Here is a 22,543-nt window from a genome sequence, read left to right as displayed (position 1 = left end):
TCCATTTAGAAGCACCATCTGTATGTTTAGTCCCTGTAAAGATGACAATTAGAGGTTGTTACTCTGCAAATCGTTTTTCTATACATGAGATGAATGACACAGTTTAAAGGCAGGGCCAATTAACCTTGTTCTTTGCCTAAATATTGAGCCACTTAGCTGAAGACGCAGACACATTTCTCCACGTGGAAGCCCAAGCCCCTTAAGTAATGGAGCACATTATGAACTATCTCCCGGAGTCACAACACTTTAAGTTAACACTGTCATTGTGCTTTGGGTTCAACTGTTGGAGCTCGCTTTGCCCCTTTATTGTGTGCAGAGCAGCACTCTAAAGCTCTCTAGACTGCAGTAAGGGACATCATTTTGAACACAATCAATCATCATGATGGCAAAAGCCAGGAGAATAAGGGTCCGGGGTGAAAGTAACCAGAATTATCCTTTAAAGTCGAACTGAAATGAAAAATGTCTTTTTAACTATTTTAGATCACACCCCTGGTCATAGAGTGCACCCTATTTAACGATGTATGCCATAAAATTACAAAAATCCAATTTCTTTGGTTTTTCAAAATCAACCATGTCTTCTACATCTACAGTGAGCTTCCATCAGCTAGTGCTATCAAATTTCAACCGAATTTCAACCAATAATATCATGATATGACAGCTGTCAATCAATTTTCATGGCTAGGAGAAAATTCCGAGCAGGCAACATGGCTGCCTACAGTACACGGGCAGACTTTTCTAGCCCATAAATGTTAATATACTTAGCGAATAAGTATGTAACATACAAAATAAAACGAACGGTAATATCTTAATTTAATGTAGAATGCAAAGGACATGTAACTGGCTCGTTAACTCGCATTTCAGGAATATCGCTATTTACCGTGTCTCGTCGCACGCTTCAAGGCGGGCAGCCAGCACTCTCCCTCAGGGAGAAGGAGGCTGTACTGTAACAAAGTAGAATGAAGAAAACTGGAGCAACTGGGACCATTTAGATAGCTTTTATTGAGGTGCAGAGTAGAGGACTAACGTTTCAACACCACATGTGTCTTCATCAGAGTCACCAGTACTGTATGTTTTAGATTTGTCCGGTAAAATACATGACTGTATTTTGCAGACGGATGTCTCGCTCTGCTTCGAGGCACTGAGGGTAGAGCACTCGCCTCGCATCACCCCTCATTGACTCCTTTGAGTCACTCAAAGCTCGGCACATTCACATTCACAGCTCGGGCGCTGCGCGGCCTTGCCCGCAGCTTGGCTGCTGTGTGGCCTTGCCTGCCCTACTGGCGCACACACAATGTCTCTCTCTCTCTCTCCCTCAGTCTCTCCCCCTCCCTCAGTCTCTCCCCCCCTCCCTCTCTCTCTCTCTCCCCCAGTCTCTCTCCCCCTCTCTCTCTCCCTCTGTCTCTCTACCCCTCTCTCTCTCTCTCGCCCTCCTCTCTCATGAGCCTCCCCATGTCTCTCTTGTGAGCCTCAGACCTGATCACATCACTGATGACATCCTCACTGGGACTTTGTGTGTGAGTGAGTCAATTTATGACATCACTGATGATGTCATCAGTGGGATCTATGACATCACTGATGATGTCATCAGTGGGACAGAGAAACGGAGAAACAGACAGAGCCTGAGCTCCCTTTTATATACTGATGATGATGATGATGATGATGATTCTAACCACTGATATCATTTGCAAACATCACGTCTTTTGTGCTGATAGGAAAACAAGAACAAATATTTATGTGTTCATGTATAATTCAAACCCTGTGAATGCAAAGAATGGAAACGATCCAGGGCAGATGAAAACTGGTACAGCGGGTTAGGATGGGAGGTTAACTAACTGGTACAGCGGGTTAGGATGGGGGGTTAACTAACTGGTACAGCGGGTTAGGATGGGGGGTTAACTAACTGGTACAGCGGGTTAGGATGGGGGGTTAACTAGGAGAGACCAGTAGGACTCTGCCATAAAGCACACTGTAGCCTTTTGATAAGACAAAGTAGGCCATCTTAAAGTCATATAGAACATTTGAGAAAGGGTTGAGTCATTCTCTTCTAATTGGGCTGTACAGTATGAGACACGCAGTGAGTCATTAGCAATGTTTGCTTTGGAAACAGGAGCGGCTGCTGTCATGGCCATTGTTGTGTTTCGCGACGGCCCCCCCGGTTGCCGGGGTGCGCGTTATGCAACGGGACGTAACGCGGTACGGAGAGTGCAGTGGAAACGCGCCATTAGCCGCCACAGCTACCTAACCGCTCAAGGCTTCAACATGACACAATTAGACCCAGGGGCCCACACAGTCCCTTTGTACGTGTGAAAAGGTCAGATCTGTCAGCATTCTTAATACAATACATTCTACAAGACATCATTCTTCTCTATCAGGATTTCTGATTCAGGCGTCTGAGGAAAATGAAAGAAAATGGCGATGTGTATATATGGGGGGAAAGTGAGGCTGTGGATGCTTTTGAATAAGACTATAAAGCATAGCATGGATTTAAGAAAGCTATGGAAACACAGAGCGTCAAGAGGCCACCAAAGCCACTCATAGGCAGATTAAGTGTCCTAGTGATGCTGGAGTGCCATACAGAGACGCACACGCTGCCTACAGTAAGGGAAGAAACCCTTCAGATGCACGGACACAGTAAATGATCTCTACGTTAATCATTTATGTATACTTGACAAGCATGTACAAGCAAGTTTGCAGTTTGTTCTCTATTGCTCATACAATATCATGCATGAATCAACTCCATTTTTCACACGGGACAAAAGCACAGACAGCGTGAAAACAAATCGAGTAAAAATAATAAATAATAAAAACGAACGTGCGTGTGTGTATTTGAATGGTGTTTTCGTGAAAAGACGAGGGACAAGAGATTACTTATTATTCTCATTTCATGATGGGGCAACGCACGCCAAGATAAACCAGGCGGATGGTGAAATCTGATCTGAACCCCCGGTGTTTTTGTCTACGGAATGACTGGCTTCTTATCGTCGGAGTGGGTTATTTGACCGGATTCTCTCTGTGGTTTAGCGAAGGGACTCAATCACGGCCGCCAAGGCGATGGGCCTCACGTTCGTCCCTTCCCTCTCATCTTTTGATCTGGTAGCAGAGGAAATGAAAGGATGCTATCTCGCACGCTCCGCGCCTTCGCTTCAGGAGACGGGGAGGCTTTGCCCTCTTCTCCGAGGCCTCGGCTGTCGCACGGAAAACAAGGGGTTTATGGAAGTACGCTCCAGGAGTTTTAGGGATGCTATGGTAACACTGACTCGAGAGAGGAAGGTACTATGAGGTCTGTTAAGGTAGGACAGACCCACGAGATAAATGTTAACAGACTCTGGTGACTAGATGCATATCACTGCTTCCCAGTGATAATAAACCACAGTCATAATAACCAATGGCAATGTTTACAGCTATGGAGTAATCCAGATTTTGGACATACTCAAGTTAAGTGGTTTTTACTCACGTCTTTGTTTATAAAGGACTCGGGGGTGCTAATAGTATATATAAACGTCATGGATGTCTCAAAACACATGGCCCCCAGATAAATCCACAACAGCCGTGTACGGAGAAAATACCTCCAAATGAGCCATTTTGTCTTCCGCAACTTTGTGACATCACAAAGCAACATTCATTTCACTTGCCGACTTACAGCGCCAAAGACTTAATGTGATTTTGTTGAAGTTTCTTTTATATTGTTATTGAATTGTGCCAGAGTACAATGTGTTCATATCAATGCACACATTATCTTAACACTCTGCCGACTGTCAATCACCTGACCCCCCCACAGGAAGAAATGGGAGTCTATAATCTTATCCACGTCAACATCCATGTCTTCTTATTTGGTGCATCTTTGTCTACTATTTGATTCACTATCATACTCCATGTTAGATGTGTTGGAAATACCTTGAAGTGATGTTGTCTACATTTGGCCAGTTAATATGCACAGAATAAGATGTAACAATAATATAATAAGAACAACACACACAGACAATCAACAAAAGTATTCTTTGTATGGATTTGTTCTTTTGAGAATGTTATTCTCCCTGCCTGTATTTTGTGGTCATTGTTAAGAATACGTTTCTAAGCAGAGTCAGTGGATAGAGGTGATGGGTATATGGATTACTGTATGAAAAAAACAAAACAGAGCCAGGTTACGGTAAGAGGAATGTAATCTGGATGAATAAACAGTGAAGGAGGGGACAGAAAATGTAAGAGTGAGGAAAAAGGCGAGGAAAAGAAATAAAGCAACATAAGGCAGTATAAAGGTAGGAACAAGGAATATAGCTGGCTAGGGGAGTATTGATGGGAAAAGGAGCTGAGGGAAGGACAAGTGGAAGAGGGGGAAGGGGGGTAAAGGATGATGGAGCACACCTTAACACTGTCCCCAGCTCTCAGACTGTCCCAGAGTGTGTGTTGAAACATGGACAGATCCATCTGGCGGCCTCCTCCCAGCAAAGCCTGAGGGGGAGAAGATACTGATCAGTGAGAGTGCAAAAAAAAACGATCAAGAAAGAGCACAGCACCGACACTATCCCGATAGTCCTGACACATTACAATGAACCGCACTCCAGGCTGCTTCACCAAAACACAAACACAAAACTACAATTTGCATACCTTCTGACCAAATCCCGCCCCTGGAGCACGCACATTTCGACTCTCTTTCGCACTTTGGACACGCGCGTGCGACCCTCATGCATATACTCGCAATCTCGTCTATTGCACAGCAGCAGCAGCAGCAGCAGCGCCGGCCGGCCCGGCCCCGCAGGTACGGGCTTATAAAAAAAGTGCGTTACATAACTGATAATAAACTGCTCACCATCCATCTCCCCATTCAGCTGCGCCGCCCCAATATCCCCGCTGCCATATCTGCTTATCTATTCAAGTCACTCTCTCATTAAATCAGCTTTTTACAGCCAAACGGAGAAGTTTACTGCGTATAGGAGTCAAATACCATTCATCATAGCGAAGGCTGTAGTTATACAGATATACTGCATGTTTTAATTCAGTGGAGGACAAACACACCATTCCTCCTATCTGAATAAACATAGGCTTCTGCAGAAAAGAGGGGGGAAACTGACAGCGGGAATTAATCTGCCCGCCTTGTGCCAGCTGAAATGGAAGTCAGCGAGGCGATGCCTCTACCACCAGTGGATGCCCATCAGTCATCGGGGGGCCGTGCACAGCCGAATGTGACGCCGCCACACTTCGGGGAGGTAAGGGATGGGGGACAGAGGGGTGGAGGTAAGGGATGGGGGACAGAGGGGTGGAGGTAAGGGATGGGGGACAGAGGGGTGGAGGTAAGGGATGGGGGACAGAGGGGTGGAGGTAAGGGATGGGGGACAGAGGGGTGGAGGTAAGGGATGGGGGACAGAGGGGTGCTACTGTAGGTGGTACAGCTCTCTCTCTCTGTTGTTTATTCATGTGAAACCGTGTCCCCCTGGAAGCCATTTTGGCAGCAATGGATCACAGCAGGCGCCGACCTTTAGATACTATGCACAATTAAGCTAACGCTAACAAACACAACTGCGGACCTGTAGCCTGTACTACGAAGCTAGTTTAATGCCTTATCCGAGTAAGTTTGAGTTTAAACCTGGTTTAGCCGTACTACAAAGCAAGTTAACTTTCAATCACCATGGCAACTGACGCTGCAAAGCTAACCTGGTCGCGACCAGGTTAGCTTCAGAGGATAAGATCAAAATCCATGACAGACCCATATAATCGGCTCTCTGGAGTCACTCACCGTTCATATAAGATCGCCATATGAAAAATAGATTGCAGTCAACTGAGAATATAACAAGAAAAACATTTGTGGCTCTGTAGGCTACATAATTAAATTAAGCCTACTTACCACTTTATGTCTTAACAGCTCAACGATGCGTGGAGAAATATGATCACTATTAATCACCGCGGCGCATATCATGATTGGACCCTCAAATGGAGTGAGGGTGATATTCTCCTACATGCCAGAAAATTCGCATCGTCTCAATTCAGTTCAGCAGTTTTCTCTTTTATAGTAGGCTATTAGGCTTTATACTAGGCTATTTTATATATGAATTATTCGATCAGTGCAACCACACACATGAGTGATAGAGATCATTATTCATTGAGCATGCGTTTCTAAATCTATGGTCTAAATAGGCTTACAGATTGTGGAAATGTATAGACTGAGATTACATTTGTTGCTGCTGTATCAATGTATGCAGCTGTATCAGACAGAAATCGCTGATCGAAGTAAATCAAATGACTGATGTGAATACAAGCTGCTGCTTTAGACAGCCCTTCAGCAGACTATCCAACGCGGATTTTCATTCTGACATTAAATCGCGGATACATTAAATATCCGCTAAAACTCTGATCATGCACTGCGCTTTCATGGAACGAGGAAATGGGTGTGGAAATGGGTGTGGGCGTGGATCAACTCAGCTGTTCATAATGTGATTGGCTACCGCACCTCTTTCGCGTGGACGCGCGCCTGTGCACGAGCGAAAAACGTGCGCGTGCACAGGCAGATCCCAGGTCCACTTACCTAGTAAAAAACCAGCGTCGTAGTATCAGTTAACTAGATAGCTTTGATCCTGTTCAGTCAAACCAGATCAAAGGGACTTATCGCGGATCTGTTAACACATTGAATGCCAGCCATGTTTTCATTCCTGTAGGTAAGTTGTGCCAGGGGTGTTTTTGACGATTCTGGCTCATTTTACAACAGCCGAGGATTCTTTTCTGTTAAGAATTCATGAACACCAATCATCTAAAAATAACTAATAGAATGTGTGCTTTCTCTGTCTAAAAGAGTTAGTTTGCAGAGTTAGTAGTTATGTAGATATTAGCCGTTGAGTACAGCATGGTTTCAGCGTCTGGAAATTTATTCAGAGATAAATGGCTTTTTGTGAAACAGTCACTTTAACCATTCATTTTTGGCATCAGTAAGACCGTCAGACATTCTAAACAATAGTTTTGAACAGTAATTTCCTCCATAACAACAGGAAACACCCCTCTCATTCAAACTCCTCCCTCCGTGTGTCTTCTCCTCCTTCCTCCTGGCTGTACAGCGGGCGTGTCAGAAGCGCTTTTGCTGCTGCCTGCCTGTGTGCCTGCCTGCCTGCTTGCCTGCGTGCGGACGCTCCTTGTGCGAGTCAAGATGGGCCGGGGAATGCGTGGGCGATGGGCAGATGTTGATTCTGGCCTTTCTGAGGTGTTTCAAAGTGTGTTTCACCTATGATCTATTTTGCAAATCGCTCTCCGCTCTCTGTGTGCTGCTGCCGGTGCGCGGCCGCTCTCAGGCAAGACAAGTCTTGAATGGATTACTGTAAAATCGCCACGGCATTTCCTTGAACGGCTTGGTCCCGCGGCAGTTTTTTCTTTGATTTCGGTCGTCTGGGGGAGCACTGTCAACACTTAGTGGGTCGGTAAAATAGATTATACACATTATCTTGCTCCAATAGTGATCTCGAAGATGTAAAAGTTGTTGATTGATGTCCCACCGTCAAAAAAAAAAAATGTTTATGTAAGACGAGTAAACTCGGCTCTGGCACTTAAGCGTTGGATTATGTAAGACGAATTATTTCGGCTATGGCACTTAAGGTGTTAAACTAGTTTCGTAGTACAGGGCTCTGGACATTCGGACGGGGAGGCAGGTGCTGCGAATCACCCCGGACTAACAGCGGGGGGAGGGGGGGGGGTATTTTTGTGCTTAGGTCACTCTTTTCAAAAGCCTATGGAATTGATGTGCTTGAAATGCATAGAAATATTCTCTGTGCAGAGAGGTAATTAGTTGCGAGTTTTGTTTGAGGCTGAGGTTCAGCGTTTGTTATGCAGTATTCAGTCGCCGTGTTTTTACTCGTTGCATCTTAAAGGCACAGATACAAATCATCCCCATATCAGTCAGTCTCCTAAACTCAGGTCATAGGTAATGTATTGTTGATTGTACTGTAAATTATTGATGTTTGCACTTTGGTTGTGTGTTTGCACATGTCGGCACTGGTGTGCTATGCACTATTGTTTTTTGTTGTTGTTTTTGTTTTTGTTATGGCACTGTGTACCTATGTGGCAGCCTGTATGTCCAAGACAAATTTCCCTCGGGACAAATTAAAATAATCTTGATCTTGACATTTCACCCAAAAATGAAAAGTCTGTCATCTACTCATCTACTTCAGAGTTTCAAAAGACCTATTTACACCATAATTTAGTGTAAATCTCAACTACAGCTTATTGATTTGCCACAAACAATAGTGTATGTCTTTTTATTCAGTGTGATTGTTTGGCTGTTTTTGTTTTTCTAACAAACTTCACCTGTGTTTCTTTTGGCATGAGGGTGTGTAGATGATGAGAGAATTTTCATTTTTGGATGAACTATTCCTTTAAGCTTGATGCTCGTTAAAGTAATCAGATTACTATCAATGAGCAAAGGTCTTATTTGCATCCACCCCTTCAGGCCATGATATCAGGAAATAATAGCAATATCATACATTTAAGTTACTATCTGCAACTTACTACACTGGTTACAATGATTACAGTACAATGGTTCTATGTGAAACGAGTGTGATAATGTCATTGCAACTGTCAGAGTGTAAAACAATAGACTCATGGTTGCTGGTTGCAGCCATCTTCATATTGTTCCTATTGTTTATATCAACATTGAAACGGATACAAATGATTTTTGCTTGCTGGGCCAACAGTTTAAGACTGAAAGTAAATTGGGGAACTAATTCTAACCTTTTCCAATCCCTCAGCATACAACTGTAATGCGCTTCCACCTCATTCATGTTAATTTATTAATATATGAAATTAATAGTTGAAGACAACCTGGATCTGGGTAACTGCAAATTGGTCCCTTTGCTCTGGTTGAAATATAGAACCAGAGGTCTAATAGGGGAATCAGGTGATGTTTGCAGACTGAAATGCTATATTTGTAGGAAAATTAAACAACAAATTCACTGTAACATAGTCAAATTGTATGTAGGCATGGTGACTGTTATAGTATAGTATAGTCAGAGGTTGTACCTTGGATATTGAACTGCAATTTCTGAGGGATTTGACTGCTGTTAGTGATTCGTCCACCGTTTTGACATACACAGTATAAGCTTGACACTTTATTTAGTCAAACTAACGAGAAAGATGATAAAACCGTACGCAAAGCTATTGCCTTACAGCTAGAGGGGAGATCAAATAACATAGTTACATAGTGTGCTATGTTATTTGATAGCTAGCTAATCCCCGGCAGTGTAGATCTACATATACAAATACCACTCACATCCACCTGGCAAGACCGTATTGAGTTTCTAGCTAGAGTTATGAAATGTATCACCTTGCATATGTGGAAACAGCACAAACAAAAAGATGACACTGAATTACCATGAACCCACACAAGAGAAAATATTAACGCTCCCACACAGTATTAAAGTGCATATAGTGCCTGGCGGTGTGTGCGCGTAGTGTGTGTGCACACACTCGGGCATAAAGTCACATATTGAATAGATATGCCAGTTGGGCTGTACAGTATGGTTGTTAGAAATCCTCCTTATCTCAGTATTCCATATCCAAGCCTCTCTTTGCCATCCCAAGTCGGGTTTTCAGCGCATTATCCTATCCGCTCTATTCGGTCTCCAGTGCCACACATAGCGTGTTGTTCAGATAGCAGCGCGCTAACGAGTGATCCCCCCTTTCGGGCCCCGGGCCTCGACAGACCAAAATAATAGAACTCATTGGGAGATTTCCCAAGGTGCAACACTGATCATCTTAGCTGATACTGAATGGCACATACTATCCCCGGAGTGCAAAGGTCCAATTTGAAGCCCAGATGATTTCCACCCGACCCGTACCTTCCCTGGCCATTTGGGCTCGTGCCAGGCTGGAACAAGCTAGGCTCCAATCCCTTTCCCTCCCCAAGTTTCATTTTGCGATCAGAGATTATTCAGGCAAACCAAACTGGGCTGATTGCCTCGCAGTGGATTGTCGAATTATATTCTCCTACCCAAGCAGCGGAAAACTAAATCCCTAGCTGTAGGAAAGTGAAGCTATTGTACGGCTTTTTTGAGAAATAAAATTAGCCGCGTGAAAGATGTGAAATGTGCCAAAATTACAGCAAATGACTATTTGTCAAGAAAACAAGATACGGTCTCTAGGCACTTCTTCATTTGTTCTTGTTGTATGAGGAAGGGAAGCAGTGGCGTATAAAAATGAATCCTGGGGAAATGATGGCAGAGAATTGAAGAAAGCGGTGGCAGGCTATTTCCTGACAATTTATTCATCTGTAAGTGTTGCTAGGGAGCCTTTTGCAAACTAAATGCATGTTTACAGTAATCGTGATTTAAGCATCAATTGATACGTCCCTCAAGCTGATAAGCCACATTATAATCTTGCAATGTACAAGCATGATTAGGCCACCTGAGGCAAAGTAATTAGGTAAAGCAAAATCAAACGTAACCCTCTAAAGAAGCTTTTTGGGTAATTTAAGCTCGATCTGCTACGGCATAATGTTGAAGGGAAATACTAAAGTAATTGAGTTTTTGGGCTTATCCCTCCCTATCATTTCTCTGCTACTTCAGACCCACATAGACTGGTGTAACATGTCTCAGGGTATGTCATTCAAAGCCACATTATGATTCAGTGCTCATACGATTCCAGTCAGATTGAACCTCCAAATAGATCTTGGTTTGACCTTATCACTCAGGACATAATCAATGCAAACTGAGTGGTGCAAAATTATCTATAAAACAGCAGTGCTGTTCCTTTCAAGTGACACGATTGTATTGGTAGTAACATTGTAATAATGTGGCTGGGGGGAAAATAGACCATCCATCATCCATCCATCCTCCATCCATCCTCTATGCATCCATTATTTTAAGCATTAAACGGACCCCAAACTTTAACAACAAAACATTGCAATGTAAACTGGCACATGGACAAAGGAAAGAGAGGTACAATGAAGGTAATAGTGAAAAGGAAAATATATATATTTTCGCAGCAGCAAAGTATCAGGAGTAAGCCCAGTATGAAAAAGCAAACTTCAAACTTTAAGGGCTAATGTACACTGCCTCTGGAACAGATGCGGTACGGCTCCGGACCGTACGGCTGCGAACAGATCCACACTCATGTAATGTGTCAGACGTATGCGGGATCCGACAAAAATAGAACAGGTGTGTAATTTTTCCGTAGCGCATGTATCGCCCATCTATTAACATGGACGAGAGTCGATCGCGGATCCGCAACGCAGCCGTTAACGCATCTGGCGTACAATGCCTGTAAAGCTACGGAGAAGCAAGTTTCACGGCAACGACAAATCTGTTGACTGTAACTGAATGAGTCAGTTTGTGTTGTGGGCAGTTACCTGTAGAAATGTGCATCAGCTCTGACTTGATAAAAACAGCAGACCTACATACAGGATAACAGCGTCTACACAGCAAGGCTCACCTTTACGCTTTAATGGTATAAAAGCCAGGTATTTACTTGAGATATCTATGGATTATTTTATCTCATGCTATTAAACAATCGCCTCTTCCCCTTAACATAAAGGCGAGAAGAGCGGCAGCTGGATCGATGTACCGCCTCGCATTGGTCTACATTTGACTCAGTATCCGGGCCCAGGGAACATTTCAGAAAGGCCATAGGGTCGGCTTATCACAGAGCTAAATGCCAATGTAATTATTAGTGTCTGGAGATAGTGGAAGGGGAAGCGCGTCCTGCGGCAGTACACCATATTTAATTAATAAATGTCATTCTGTAGAGGGAGTGAGGGGAGTGCGTGAGAGAAAGGAAGCCAGAGGGAGGGAGTCAGGGTGAATACTGATCCTGACTTAAGTCCACAGGAGAACACAAGCACACGGCCCAAAGAGAGGTAGAACGGCAACAAAAAAAAACACACACACACAGACAGGAGATTTGGAGCATACAAGCATGAGACCATGTCTGCCTTTAGATTGTGACTAGAACCCTCGTTCAGTGGCAGTGCAGGGTAGGGTGAGCCCAAATAGTCGACGATTCCTTCAAAGGAGCCTGATTCCACTGTCAATCTCAGAGTCGAATAGTCGCAAAATGTGGTTATGAAAGAAGGATCGTTCCATTCCGGCTACATGGGGGTGCGGAATGTCTGATTTTCCATCAAATTGCTTGGTTTCCCCCATACCAATAGATTGTGAAATATAGCCTATTTTATTATAAGTATCTATCAGCCTATTAATACAGTAAAACCAAGTCCCAATTAAACAAACAAGCTCATGCCAATGGATTTTCTGATTGCCAGATTGTCTTATTAAAAACAGGAAGAAGGAAAAAAGAATAGTCGAATATTCGTATTTAACAGCAAAATCTGATTCGACTCACAAAATTCTGAGTCGAAGACAGGCATAGTGCAGGCGGGTATATGCAGGTATACGGAGTATACCCACTAATAATCACATATTATCTTTGAGTTCAACTTGTATATAGTAATTTAAAAAGTCTCCTATAGACAGCCATCAGTTCTGTCACTTCTGAATACATGCACTGATCTGTTTAACAGAGCCAAATGGAGGCAGGAGTCACAGATTAGAGGAGACAGACCAACAGAGTTCAGGTGACTCAATGTGTACAAATTAATACAATTTTGCTAAAGATGTTGTTGATGCCATAAAAGTGATGCCTATCTCCTAAGTGCCATCCTTGTGATAAGGAGCCATGTCACAGCGATGTGGTTATGTGAAATGACTAACACATCTCCAGGTTAGGTAATAATCCTTACTCTCTGAAGTCAAGCAGTAGAAGTTAAGCGACAATGTGCAAAAACTACTGGCCCATTTTTTGGTGAACTAAATAGAGTAGTCTTACATGTCACTGTAATAAAGGGTGCTGGGATGGGCTGCTTAAAAAAAACGGGGGGACGGGGGGGCATAAATTAATTGTATACCCACTTCTCCAGGCACCACTGCCCTCGTTATAAAACATGCATCAACTTCAGGGTTGTGGGAAAGTGTGTGCGGTGCAGAGAGAGGAGGCGAGGGCTCCCATCGCTCTTCTCTTGACTCAAAAATGACCTGATCCTGAAATTGACCCCGCAACTCAAAACGGCAGGTTGCAACCTTGTGACAATTGATCTCTCTACTTGTAAAAACAAGGTTGCATCACAGGTTCTCTCTATTCAAAATGAGAGCACTCAAGTAGGGAGTCGAAGTCATGTTCGATCAAATGCTAATATAATTTAGGGGTTTGTTTTGAAGCCTTGAGGATTTGAATCTAGCGGATAATTACAGTAATCGCCCTTCACTGTAATGTCTAACGACGAGCACTAACATCATGGCTGACACGGTCATAGATATAATCAACAAGTTAGTTTCAGCTTTAGCACCTTACAGCAATCAATATAGGACATCTGCAAGCTGCTACGATTTGATTGATTTTTTTTACATCATTGCACGTGGAGTTATATACTGTATAATAAAGTACCTGAACAGGTACTGTAGGTAATATATTTCAAATTTGCGTTGGATACAAAAAATGGCATCCCATGGCACTCTGGCTTTCCAGTCAGCAGAAGCCTCCCTGGAGGCAGCTGACCAAGACCAGCGAACTCTTACTGATCAAACTACCTTCAAGATCAGTGACATCTTACTGGTCAAACTACCTTCTCTTACTGATCAAACTACCTTCAAGATCAGTGACCTCTTACTGGTCAAACTACCTTCTCTTACTGATCAAACTACCTTCAAGATCAGTGACCTCTTACTGGTCAAACTACCTTCTCTTACTGATCAAACTACCTTCAAGATCAGTGACCTCTTACTGGTCAAACTACCTTCTCTTACTGATCAAACTACCTTCAAGATCAGTGACCTCTTACTGGTCAAACTACCTTCTCTTACTGATCAAACTACCTTCAAGATCAGTGACCTCTTACTGGTCAAACTACCTTCTCTTACTGATCAAACTACCTTCAAGATCAGTGACCTCTTACTGGTCAAACTACCTTCTCTTACTGATCAAACTACCTTCAAGATCAGTGACCTCTTACTGGTCAAATTACCTTCTCTTACTGATCAAACTACCTTCAAGATCAGTGACCTCTTACTGGTCAAACTACCTTCTCTTACTGTTCAAACTACCTTCAAGATCAGTGACCTCTTACTGGTCAAACTACCTTCTCTTACTGTTCAAACTACCTTCAAGACCAGCGACCTCCTACAGATCAAACTACCTTCAAGACCAGCGACCTCCTACAGATCAAACTACCTTCTCTTACTGATCAAACTACCTTCTCTTACTGTTCAAACTACCTTCAAGACCAGCGCCCTCTTACTGGTCAAACTACCTTCAAGACCAGCAACCTTTTACTGGTCAAACTACCTTCAAGACCAGTGACCTCTTACTGGTCAAACTACCTTCTCTTACTGTTCAAACTACCTTCAAGACCAGCGACCTCCTACAGATCAAACTACCTTCAAGACCAGCGACCTCCTACAGATCAAACTACCTTCTCTTACTGATCAAACTACCTTCTCTTACTGTTCAAACTACCTTCAAGACCAGCGCCCTCTTACTGGTCAAACTACCTTCAAGACCAGCAACCTTTTACTGGTCAAACTACCTTCAAGACCAGCGACCTCTTACTGATCAAACTACCTTCGCTCAAATGTAAGCGGAGACAAGAAAGTTGTCCCTTAACAGAAACCTGGGTGCTCTTTTGCCTTTGTGAGGGTTGGGGGGGTCAGGTGCTCTGTCTCTTTGCTTGCTGTCAGGAAGTAGGCACACAACAGGCTGCTTGTCACGCAGGACGCAGTCTCCCATGACGCCCCCATGCTCCCCCCCCCCCCTCCCCCCTTCCGTCTTGGAGTGGTACTCGAGTCAGGGCTACACCTGGGACCCTCTCGCCTCTGTGCCATTTCCGTCATTGGATCAGCTGCTGACTGTCGCCTTGTATCCCCGCTCTTTTGTTCTCTGCCTACATATTTAACTCTGACCTGCCTGGAGAACAGAAAGGAGTTGAGGTAGCTATGGGGAAAAAAAGGAAAAGGATCAAGGTCCTGGAAGGCTATAAAAAGAAGATGGCTCGAAATGTTCCTTATGTAACAATTTCTCTCCCTCTCGCAGATCTCCTCCGAAGGCGACACTCCACTCCGCGCGGCCCACAGAACTGGGTATTCTTGTTTGGAAACAATGGCGGGCGTGCTTCTGTGGCAACTGTTAAGCTATTGCAAAGCAGATGCTTTTTTCTCTCTCGCCAGTCAATTTAACACCTACACCTCCCCTCTCCTCCTTCATGCTGGCTTTGCCTCGTCAGTCTGAAATGGCACGAGGCATTTCGGCGCTGTTCTTTTGGCTTACTCGAGGGACAAGGAGCTGAAAAATGTGTCTAGTGAACTAACAGAGCTAGCAAGCCTTAATCGCTAATAGGTTTGGGCGGGATATAAAAAGAACACTGTATGGAATTATGTGGCTGTTGTTGCAAATGCAAAATGAAAGGGACAAAGCGCTGCGAGGCAAGATATTACAGAAGACAATAACACACTGTTGCAGTGTGTGCATCCTCCCTGGTCAAGCGATCGCTTCTCCTTGTGAATCTGGTGCTAGACAGCACTGCAGAAGGAAAAAGCCATCTGTGTCTGACTCTGATCCCAGGCTTCTCCAGAGCCGGGATGAGCCTGAGACAGCAAATGTCAGTCGGATAAAGAGCGGAACCCGACAGACAGACACAGGCGTTTTGTCGTTCCGTGTGTCGTATCCCTTTGTCGTATCCCCGGGTCTCAAAAGCCCTGAGATGATGGGGAAACGGAAAAACATTCTCGGGCTGAATGTCAGGTTGTGCCAGTGCCACAATAGTCGGAAAAACATGGGGAACGCTGAAAATGTGCTGAAATATTATTCTGGTGACCCTGTGGTCTTGGAGAGCTTGTCATTATCGTCGTGGACGCCGTGCGGCGGGGTCGCCATGGAGACCTCTCAAAACGCATCTTCTCTCTCCCCCACGAAGCAGAGTGCTTCAACAACAGGTCGTCAATCAGCCACACACGCCTCCCCGAAACCAACCCCGCTTTGGGTCAGAGGATATTTGATGTGATTGAATTTGAGATTCAGTTGAAAAGCTAAGGGCTAATGCCCACCAGCTCCGGAACAGATGCGCTACGGCTCCGGTACGGATCTATCAGACTATCCGACAAAAATAGAACAGGTGCGTCATTTTTCCGTACCGCATGTATCGCCCATCTATTAACATGGGCGAGAGTCGATCCGGCGGTTTTACCGGATCCGCAACGCAGCCGTAACGCATCTGGTGTACATTGCCTGTAAGAATACCCCAGACCACCTTTGAGCAAGTCCAGTTCAGGCCTCATTGTTTTACATGCTATGATGTATACAGTGATCTCAAGGATCCCCCAATTTAGTTCACATTAGGGTGATTTTGTCTCATCAGTGGTGGAGTTTAACAACTCATCAATTAAAAATTAGCATTAATGGGGGATAAAAAATCGGGGGGGAAATATATATATATAAAAAAAACAAAAAACATCAATTTGCTGGGGACCCCCTGGGAACCCCTCAAAGACCCCTGGTGGTCTCCGGACCCCATCGTTGTAAAACCAATGTATTTGGGTCCCTACAACCTCTCAGCAAAAAGGAACTAAAAGTACATAAAATACAGAATACTGGTAAATAGCTAGCACGATTAGACAATAGCACCATTCCAAAGAAGTCTGCGAGCTATTGAGACACTGCTGTAGTGCGTACTACACTATGTTCAATCATATAATAACATGGATGCAATGCTAACAAAAGCCACTGATCAGTGCAATCAGTGGAGGAGGACACGCATACTCCGTCCTATGGGAAACCAATGTCTTTTCTCGTTGGACATCGTTCACTGAACATTATGTACCCTGTTCTTCAGGCTGCAGTTACACGAGTGCAGCATCAATAGTATTTGTCAAGTGGTTAACACTGATAAGAATACAAATCATTGCCCTGGGCTTGCTTTAAGGGTGGCTTGTCAAGACAGCAGCACTTTCAGTAATGTACTCACAGACTGCTATCCTCGGAATACAGCGGTGTGCGACCACTTCCTTAGCCTGTCAGTGTGCTACATTTGATCAATCATCGTGTTTCGATCAGCTATATGTGATAATGATGAGAATAGAGACATTTTGGACACCGCAATGTATTTTGTGTCGAGAGATAGTCGAGCGGTTGAATCCCCTACAGTACTTCTGAAACCTTTCCCTACTAGCCTAGTTTCCTCCCCTCCCTTGTGCCTCCCCTACTCTCTCTTTCTATTTTCCAACTGTCTGAATAGATAAACAAATACAACAATGGGGCTATCTTAAGCTGTGCATCCACAAACAACACGCAGTACTCGTGTAATAACGTCATACACCCACCCGACACTTCTGTTCACTCCAACCAGGACTGCTACTGTACCTACAGTACAGTACAGTACAACGGAAACAGAGATGTCCCCGATTCCTTGGACATTTTTAGCTGTTACGTGGTGACAGAGGTGTACAGTCACAGCTTTCCTGGCAGGGGCACCGCGTCTTGGGAGTCAGACTCAGTGTGAGCAGGTGTGATGAATATTCAATCGGGTGCTTGTCGGAAACCTGATGAGCAGGCAATGATAACATCCTGGCTTTATTTATAAAGGGCGAAAGCAGGCGTTCGCACTCGCACTCACACACTCACACACACACACACACACACACACGCACACAACACACACACCTGCCAACATTAGGCTGTGAAAAAGGAAGACCCCTTTGAAAATGGTTTTTCGCTCGCCAAAATTTAGCCTAACTTTGGAGCGTTGTTTAGCCACCTTCTCGACAAGCTAGCATGACATGGTTGGTACCAATGGATAGAATATAAACGATCCGCACTCAGGGAAAACTGCAGTGTTACACTTGCAGCTACTGAAGAAGGCACTGGCCGAAACGTCTTGGCTGCACTGTCAAACATCACGTATAGAAAAATAAAAGAAATCAACAGTTTTTTTCCTGAGTGCGGATCGTTTATATTCTATTGAAACCTCTTGCCATGGAGTGAATTGAATCAATACCCCGAAAGACAGTAATCTTATCGAGAATCAGATCAAATACCATCATGTCACCTAACTCATCGCGGGCCACCAGAAACGTTCCCGAGGGCCGCAATTGGCCCGCAGGACACACTTTGAAGACGTGTCAAGCGTCAGGAAGACTCTCTTCTCTCTTTGTGTGCGTACATAAGTGTATACATACAGTGTACTCTCCAGGTAGAGCTCATCTTGACTACCAGCTCACGGATAGATTGACCATGAGGACATTGTTTGTCGAAGGCCACTGTAGTGGCTCTAGTGTTGTACGAAACACACCCTTGGCAAGGAACGTACTCAAGCTCGTTGAGAAGCCTCGAACCCCCCCCCCCCCCGCCTGTTGGAGCAGCACAAAACAACACCTCCTTCACCTTACCCCATCCCTCCTTCGCCTATGACCTCCCACTGGCTCCATTACCTGCTCCGCCCACGCGACCTCGAGTGCATCCAATCTCAGCGGTTACATAACAAAAAGATGAGTGTGGAGGAGATTAGAGGTGAAGAGGGCAGGCACCAGGACCCAGACTGAGGGGGAATCTTCACATTCCTGTCAGGTTTGCGGTTCCAAAAAAAATAAAAAAATAAAAAATGTCACAGTTAACCACCCAAATCCTTGTCATACCTCCCCCCCTTCCTGCCTCAGAAGAACATGACACGATACAGCGTTTTTAGCAGGTCAGTTTTCTCCACCTCGCCACTACAATCCGCGTAACACTCCACCTCTGGTCTCAACCTGTCATTACACATTATATAAGTTGAAAGCACTCTAGCCGGGGATGAGAAAGCATGAGGCGTGTGAAGGGAGGTGATGAACGGCACCGAGGGGGAGAGAGCAGCACAGACAGAACCCACTAAACCTGCTGTATGGGCTGCAGCGGGCTTTGGACTCAACACCACTAGAATGGTGTTTGGGTACAGAAATGGACACGCACAACCCTTCCATGGCCACTAGTCTGGCCATATACTGTAACTACCACACTCACTCCACCATTTAAGTTGATGTGATGATAAGCCTTGTGCGGCTGCACAATGCTTGCAACACCACTATAATACAGCCTCACTGGAAGTATTACTTTGGGTGCTATACCAATCAGTAGCCCGCGTGAACATATGGTGTACTGTGCCTCAGCTACGGTATCAATATGATATATAAGCGTCAAGCCTGTGCACGCGATCAGAGCAGCAAAGCTACTGTTAGCTGAGCAACACCCAGGCCTATATCCATACATACAGTCAGTTAAGTAAGCATGGATGCTAAGTACAGCTTAGCTCTGCAATCGTAACACCACCGCTCGTGTACCCTGATGATGCAAGAGTGTGCGCTGTTCCAAAAAAGCCATTTCAGAGAATTTGATGCAGACAATAAATACAACAAACTCTGCTCTTATAGCCCCGTCCAGGTCATTAAAACCTCCACAAAACACAATAAGATTATAAATCCTAGAAATACTGTGAGCTTGCGGGGAAAAAGCCCAACAAACACATGGAAAGGAAATTCTTCAGAGGCAAGAGGTAAGAATTGCTCTCTTTTTTTTAAACAGGAGGGATCACTCTCTCTCTTTCTGAGAGAGCGAGGTAGAAAAGCAGCACCGCAGGCCCAGCCCCTGACAAAACAAAGAGATTAAATGACCTGTGAATGTGACTTTCCCTTTTTCCATTAGCTCTCATTCAACTTGGAGGCCTGCTGCCCCCTTCTGGAGGCTGGTGAGACATCAGCCACCATCTGCCCAGGATGCAATGTCTGCCTGTCTGTTCATGTGGCTGTGATTTTAATCGTAATAACCTCGCACTCCAAACAAATCGTCGTTTGGGTAGAAGAAGAGTTTGCAACCACTGACGTCACGGCTCGAGCTGGACTAAAGACCTGACGGGTCGGGCAGTTGGCAATACATGGCGGTATTCAGGAGTCAAGCTATTATATACCAGACAAGCCCAAACATTGATCCAATTTGTATCGTTAAATCTCAGATTCACCGGCTGCTAACTGGCACATCCAGCCAAGATCCTTATTCTCGCCTCTCTCAAACTGAAGCAAAAACGTGCCCTCTTGACATACAATACAGGAAGAGAATGCAAATGTGCCGCGCGGCGCCCTCTGAAGTGAGAATCCACAGTGTTGGCTAGGGCCAAATGTCAACCAGCTCAAACAGATGGTGTGAAGAGCCCGGCTGAGTGGCTGACCTTGGTTGGTAGAGACCAGGGAGGGAGGGCAACCCAAGACACAGGGTGTGTGTGTGTGTGTGTGTGTGTGTGTGTGCGACGTGCGTCTGTGTGTGTGTGTGTTGTGTGACGTGTGTGCGTGTGCGTCTGTGTGTGCGTGAGTAGCAGTGTTTGTCCTGAACATCAAGAGCGTGACGGAGAGGTGACGCGTCACGTGGGGCCGGCAGGTGCGTTCAGGCTCTGTGGGATGTTGTCAATCAAACCACAAACAACAAGAGATGAAGCAAACGCATGGGGGGGGGGGGGGGGGGGGGGGGGGTTCACACTGTTGATCTCCGTTAGATAAAAGCGACACAATTTTACCATCTAATCTGTGAAACAATTAACCCGATGCATTCTTGTTTTAATTACTCCCCCCCCCCCCCCCGTATTTGTGTCTTTAGTCCGGCGTGCAAATCACACTGAACAAATCCTGTTTGTTAAAGGTACTCTCGAGTAACCTTTACTTGAATTGATTTACATGGTAGCTGTTGTAGTTTGCAGCACGCAGTATAGAAATTCAATTATGCAGACGTCAGACCGGCCTGAATGGAAACAGAACGCAGCTTCAATGCAATTGTACGGCCTCAAACAATTTCCTTTTCCGTCATTCACTGAGAAATGGAGCATTGTGTATACCAGTGCAATACCATTACAGGATTGCTTGAAGGTGCTTATGGATGCCAAGCAGCTCCTTATAATGAGATCTTTAAGAGTCTGCTTCCTCCCCCCTTTGTCCATGCACCACTAACTCCCAACTATATTAGATTAACTACACTGTCTTCATTTGTGCCTTCTTACAGAAAAAAAAGTCAGCTCCCCTATAGAGGATCCTCTGGAGAGTTAGCCAATATTATTAGGCAGTTAAACAGCAAGATCGCCATACCCACTATCAAGCTATTCTAGGGAATTCCCAACCTTTCATACACTCCGAGTAAAGTTTCCCCATCTACACATTCAAAAAGAGAAATTTACACAACTTTTCTCGCTTCTTATCATCACCAAAGAGAGCTTCAACACCAAAGGTTGACTTTCTTTCTTTTCTTTTATCATCAGGGGATTTCTTTCAAGTTCGGTACGGGGGGAAAAAAAAAAACACGTTCAGTCTCTCTCCATTTGTGCTAGAGAGAGTTAGTGGCTTTGAAGGGGGGGCGGGCGGGTCGTAGATGGATAAGTGAAATTCACCTCTGCACACAAATGCCTATTGCTAGGGAGAAGGCAATTTCCTCCAGCTCCGTTCACCAGCACATAGCTTCTGTCCAAGCCTGGTCACACATCAGTGCCTCTGAGAATGTACTGTCCTGTGCTTGATGACAAACTGAAACAACAAGGTTAACTGGAAGGCGGGGGCAGTCCTCCAGGCCAGTAATTGGTGTGTTAATATGTTGCTACAGCAGTATCGCAGACTGGATAAAAAATATGGACGTGGCCACCATGACAACACCACCCATTGGTTTGACTCCCGTGTTGAAGCCTTGAGTTGAGCAGCAGCACCACCTGCTGTTGGTCTGTGATCGGCGAGCTGTACCGTATGATCACCCGATATCATAGCCGCATATCATAGTCTGCTTTATAATTTACGAAATGAACACCATACTGCATTGAATAAGACTTGAAACTAGCGACTGAGACCAAACTCATTAGGAGAGTGTTTACTGAGGTACTATTTCATGTGAGAGAGTCGGGTAACTTTGCCATCGACTTCTATACAATCAGACTTCTTTTTGCAGTCGTAGGGGTGAATTATATAAACACTCAAGTTGAACAGTGAAATAAGCTATAGAGACAAAACCGTTTTTGAACCAGGCTGTATACACAACACTGCAGTTTTAGGCACTTCCGTGTTGGCTTCATCTTTCCACGCCGGAGGTTGCTGCTTGGTTGCTATGTGCTGATTTAGTGGCAAACGGTAAGATTGAGTACTCAACGGATATCTGTTGAGAAGGGTTGTAATATGTTTAACACGTACTGAAATGGGAGACAATTCAATAGGGATGGTATTCTTCAATGACCGTGACAGAAAATCCCTCCTCGATACAATGATTACCTTTTGAATACGGGTGCTTGAGTCTGCATTAAAAATGGTTTCCGGGACGGAATGGAGGGCCATAACAAAATAATGATGGAACACTGAGGAGAACCCCTTCCCCTGCAGAGTGGAGTGCCTCCTTTGATCATCAAATTGTTCTCCTGAAAATCCTCTCTGTTCTTGAATTATCTGGACCGCTGAAGTGGAAAGGGAATTTTCCGCGGAGCCCAAAGCTTCTTAAGAGAAAGGACTAATAAAAAAAATAAAAGTGAAATGACACAAATTGAATCAGCGCA

At 44.6% G+C, this 22,543-nt stretch overlaps 1 protein-coding gene across 2 annotated transcripts in view; it reads right to left on the bottom strand.

Moving 5' to 3' along the window:
- Positions 1 to 22,543, bottom strand: part of LOC310779111 (glucosidase 2 subunit beta-like) — a 188,214-nt gene that overhangs the window by 125,880 nt on the left and 39,791 nt on the right. For both annotated transcript variants that reach the window (XM_083639610.1, XM_083639611.1), the window contains exon 9: positions 4,363 to 4,449. In XM_083639610.1, the coding sequence (XP_083495736.1) occupies positions 4,363 to 4,449 (87 nt within the window). The remainder of the gene's footprint in view (positions 1 to 4,362; positions 4,450 to 22,543) is intronic.

Source organism: Poromitra crassiceps (genome assembly GCF_964638095.1).
Source record: "Poromitra crassiceps genome assembly, chromosome: 7".
NCBI classification, from domain to species: Eukaryota; Metazoa; Chordata; class Actinopteri; order Beryciformes; family Melamphaidae; genus Poromitra; species Poromitra crassiceps.
The sequence above is the reverse complement of the archived record's forward strand: the minus strand, read 5'-3'. Positions and strand labels throughout refer to the sequence as shown.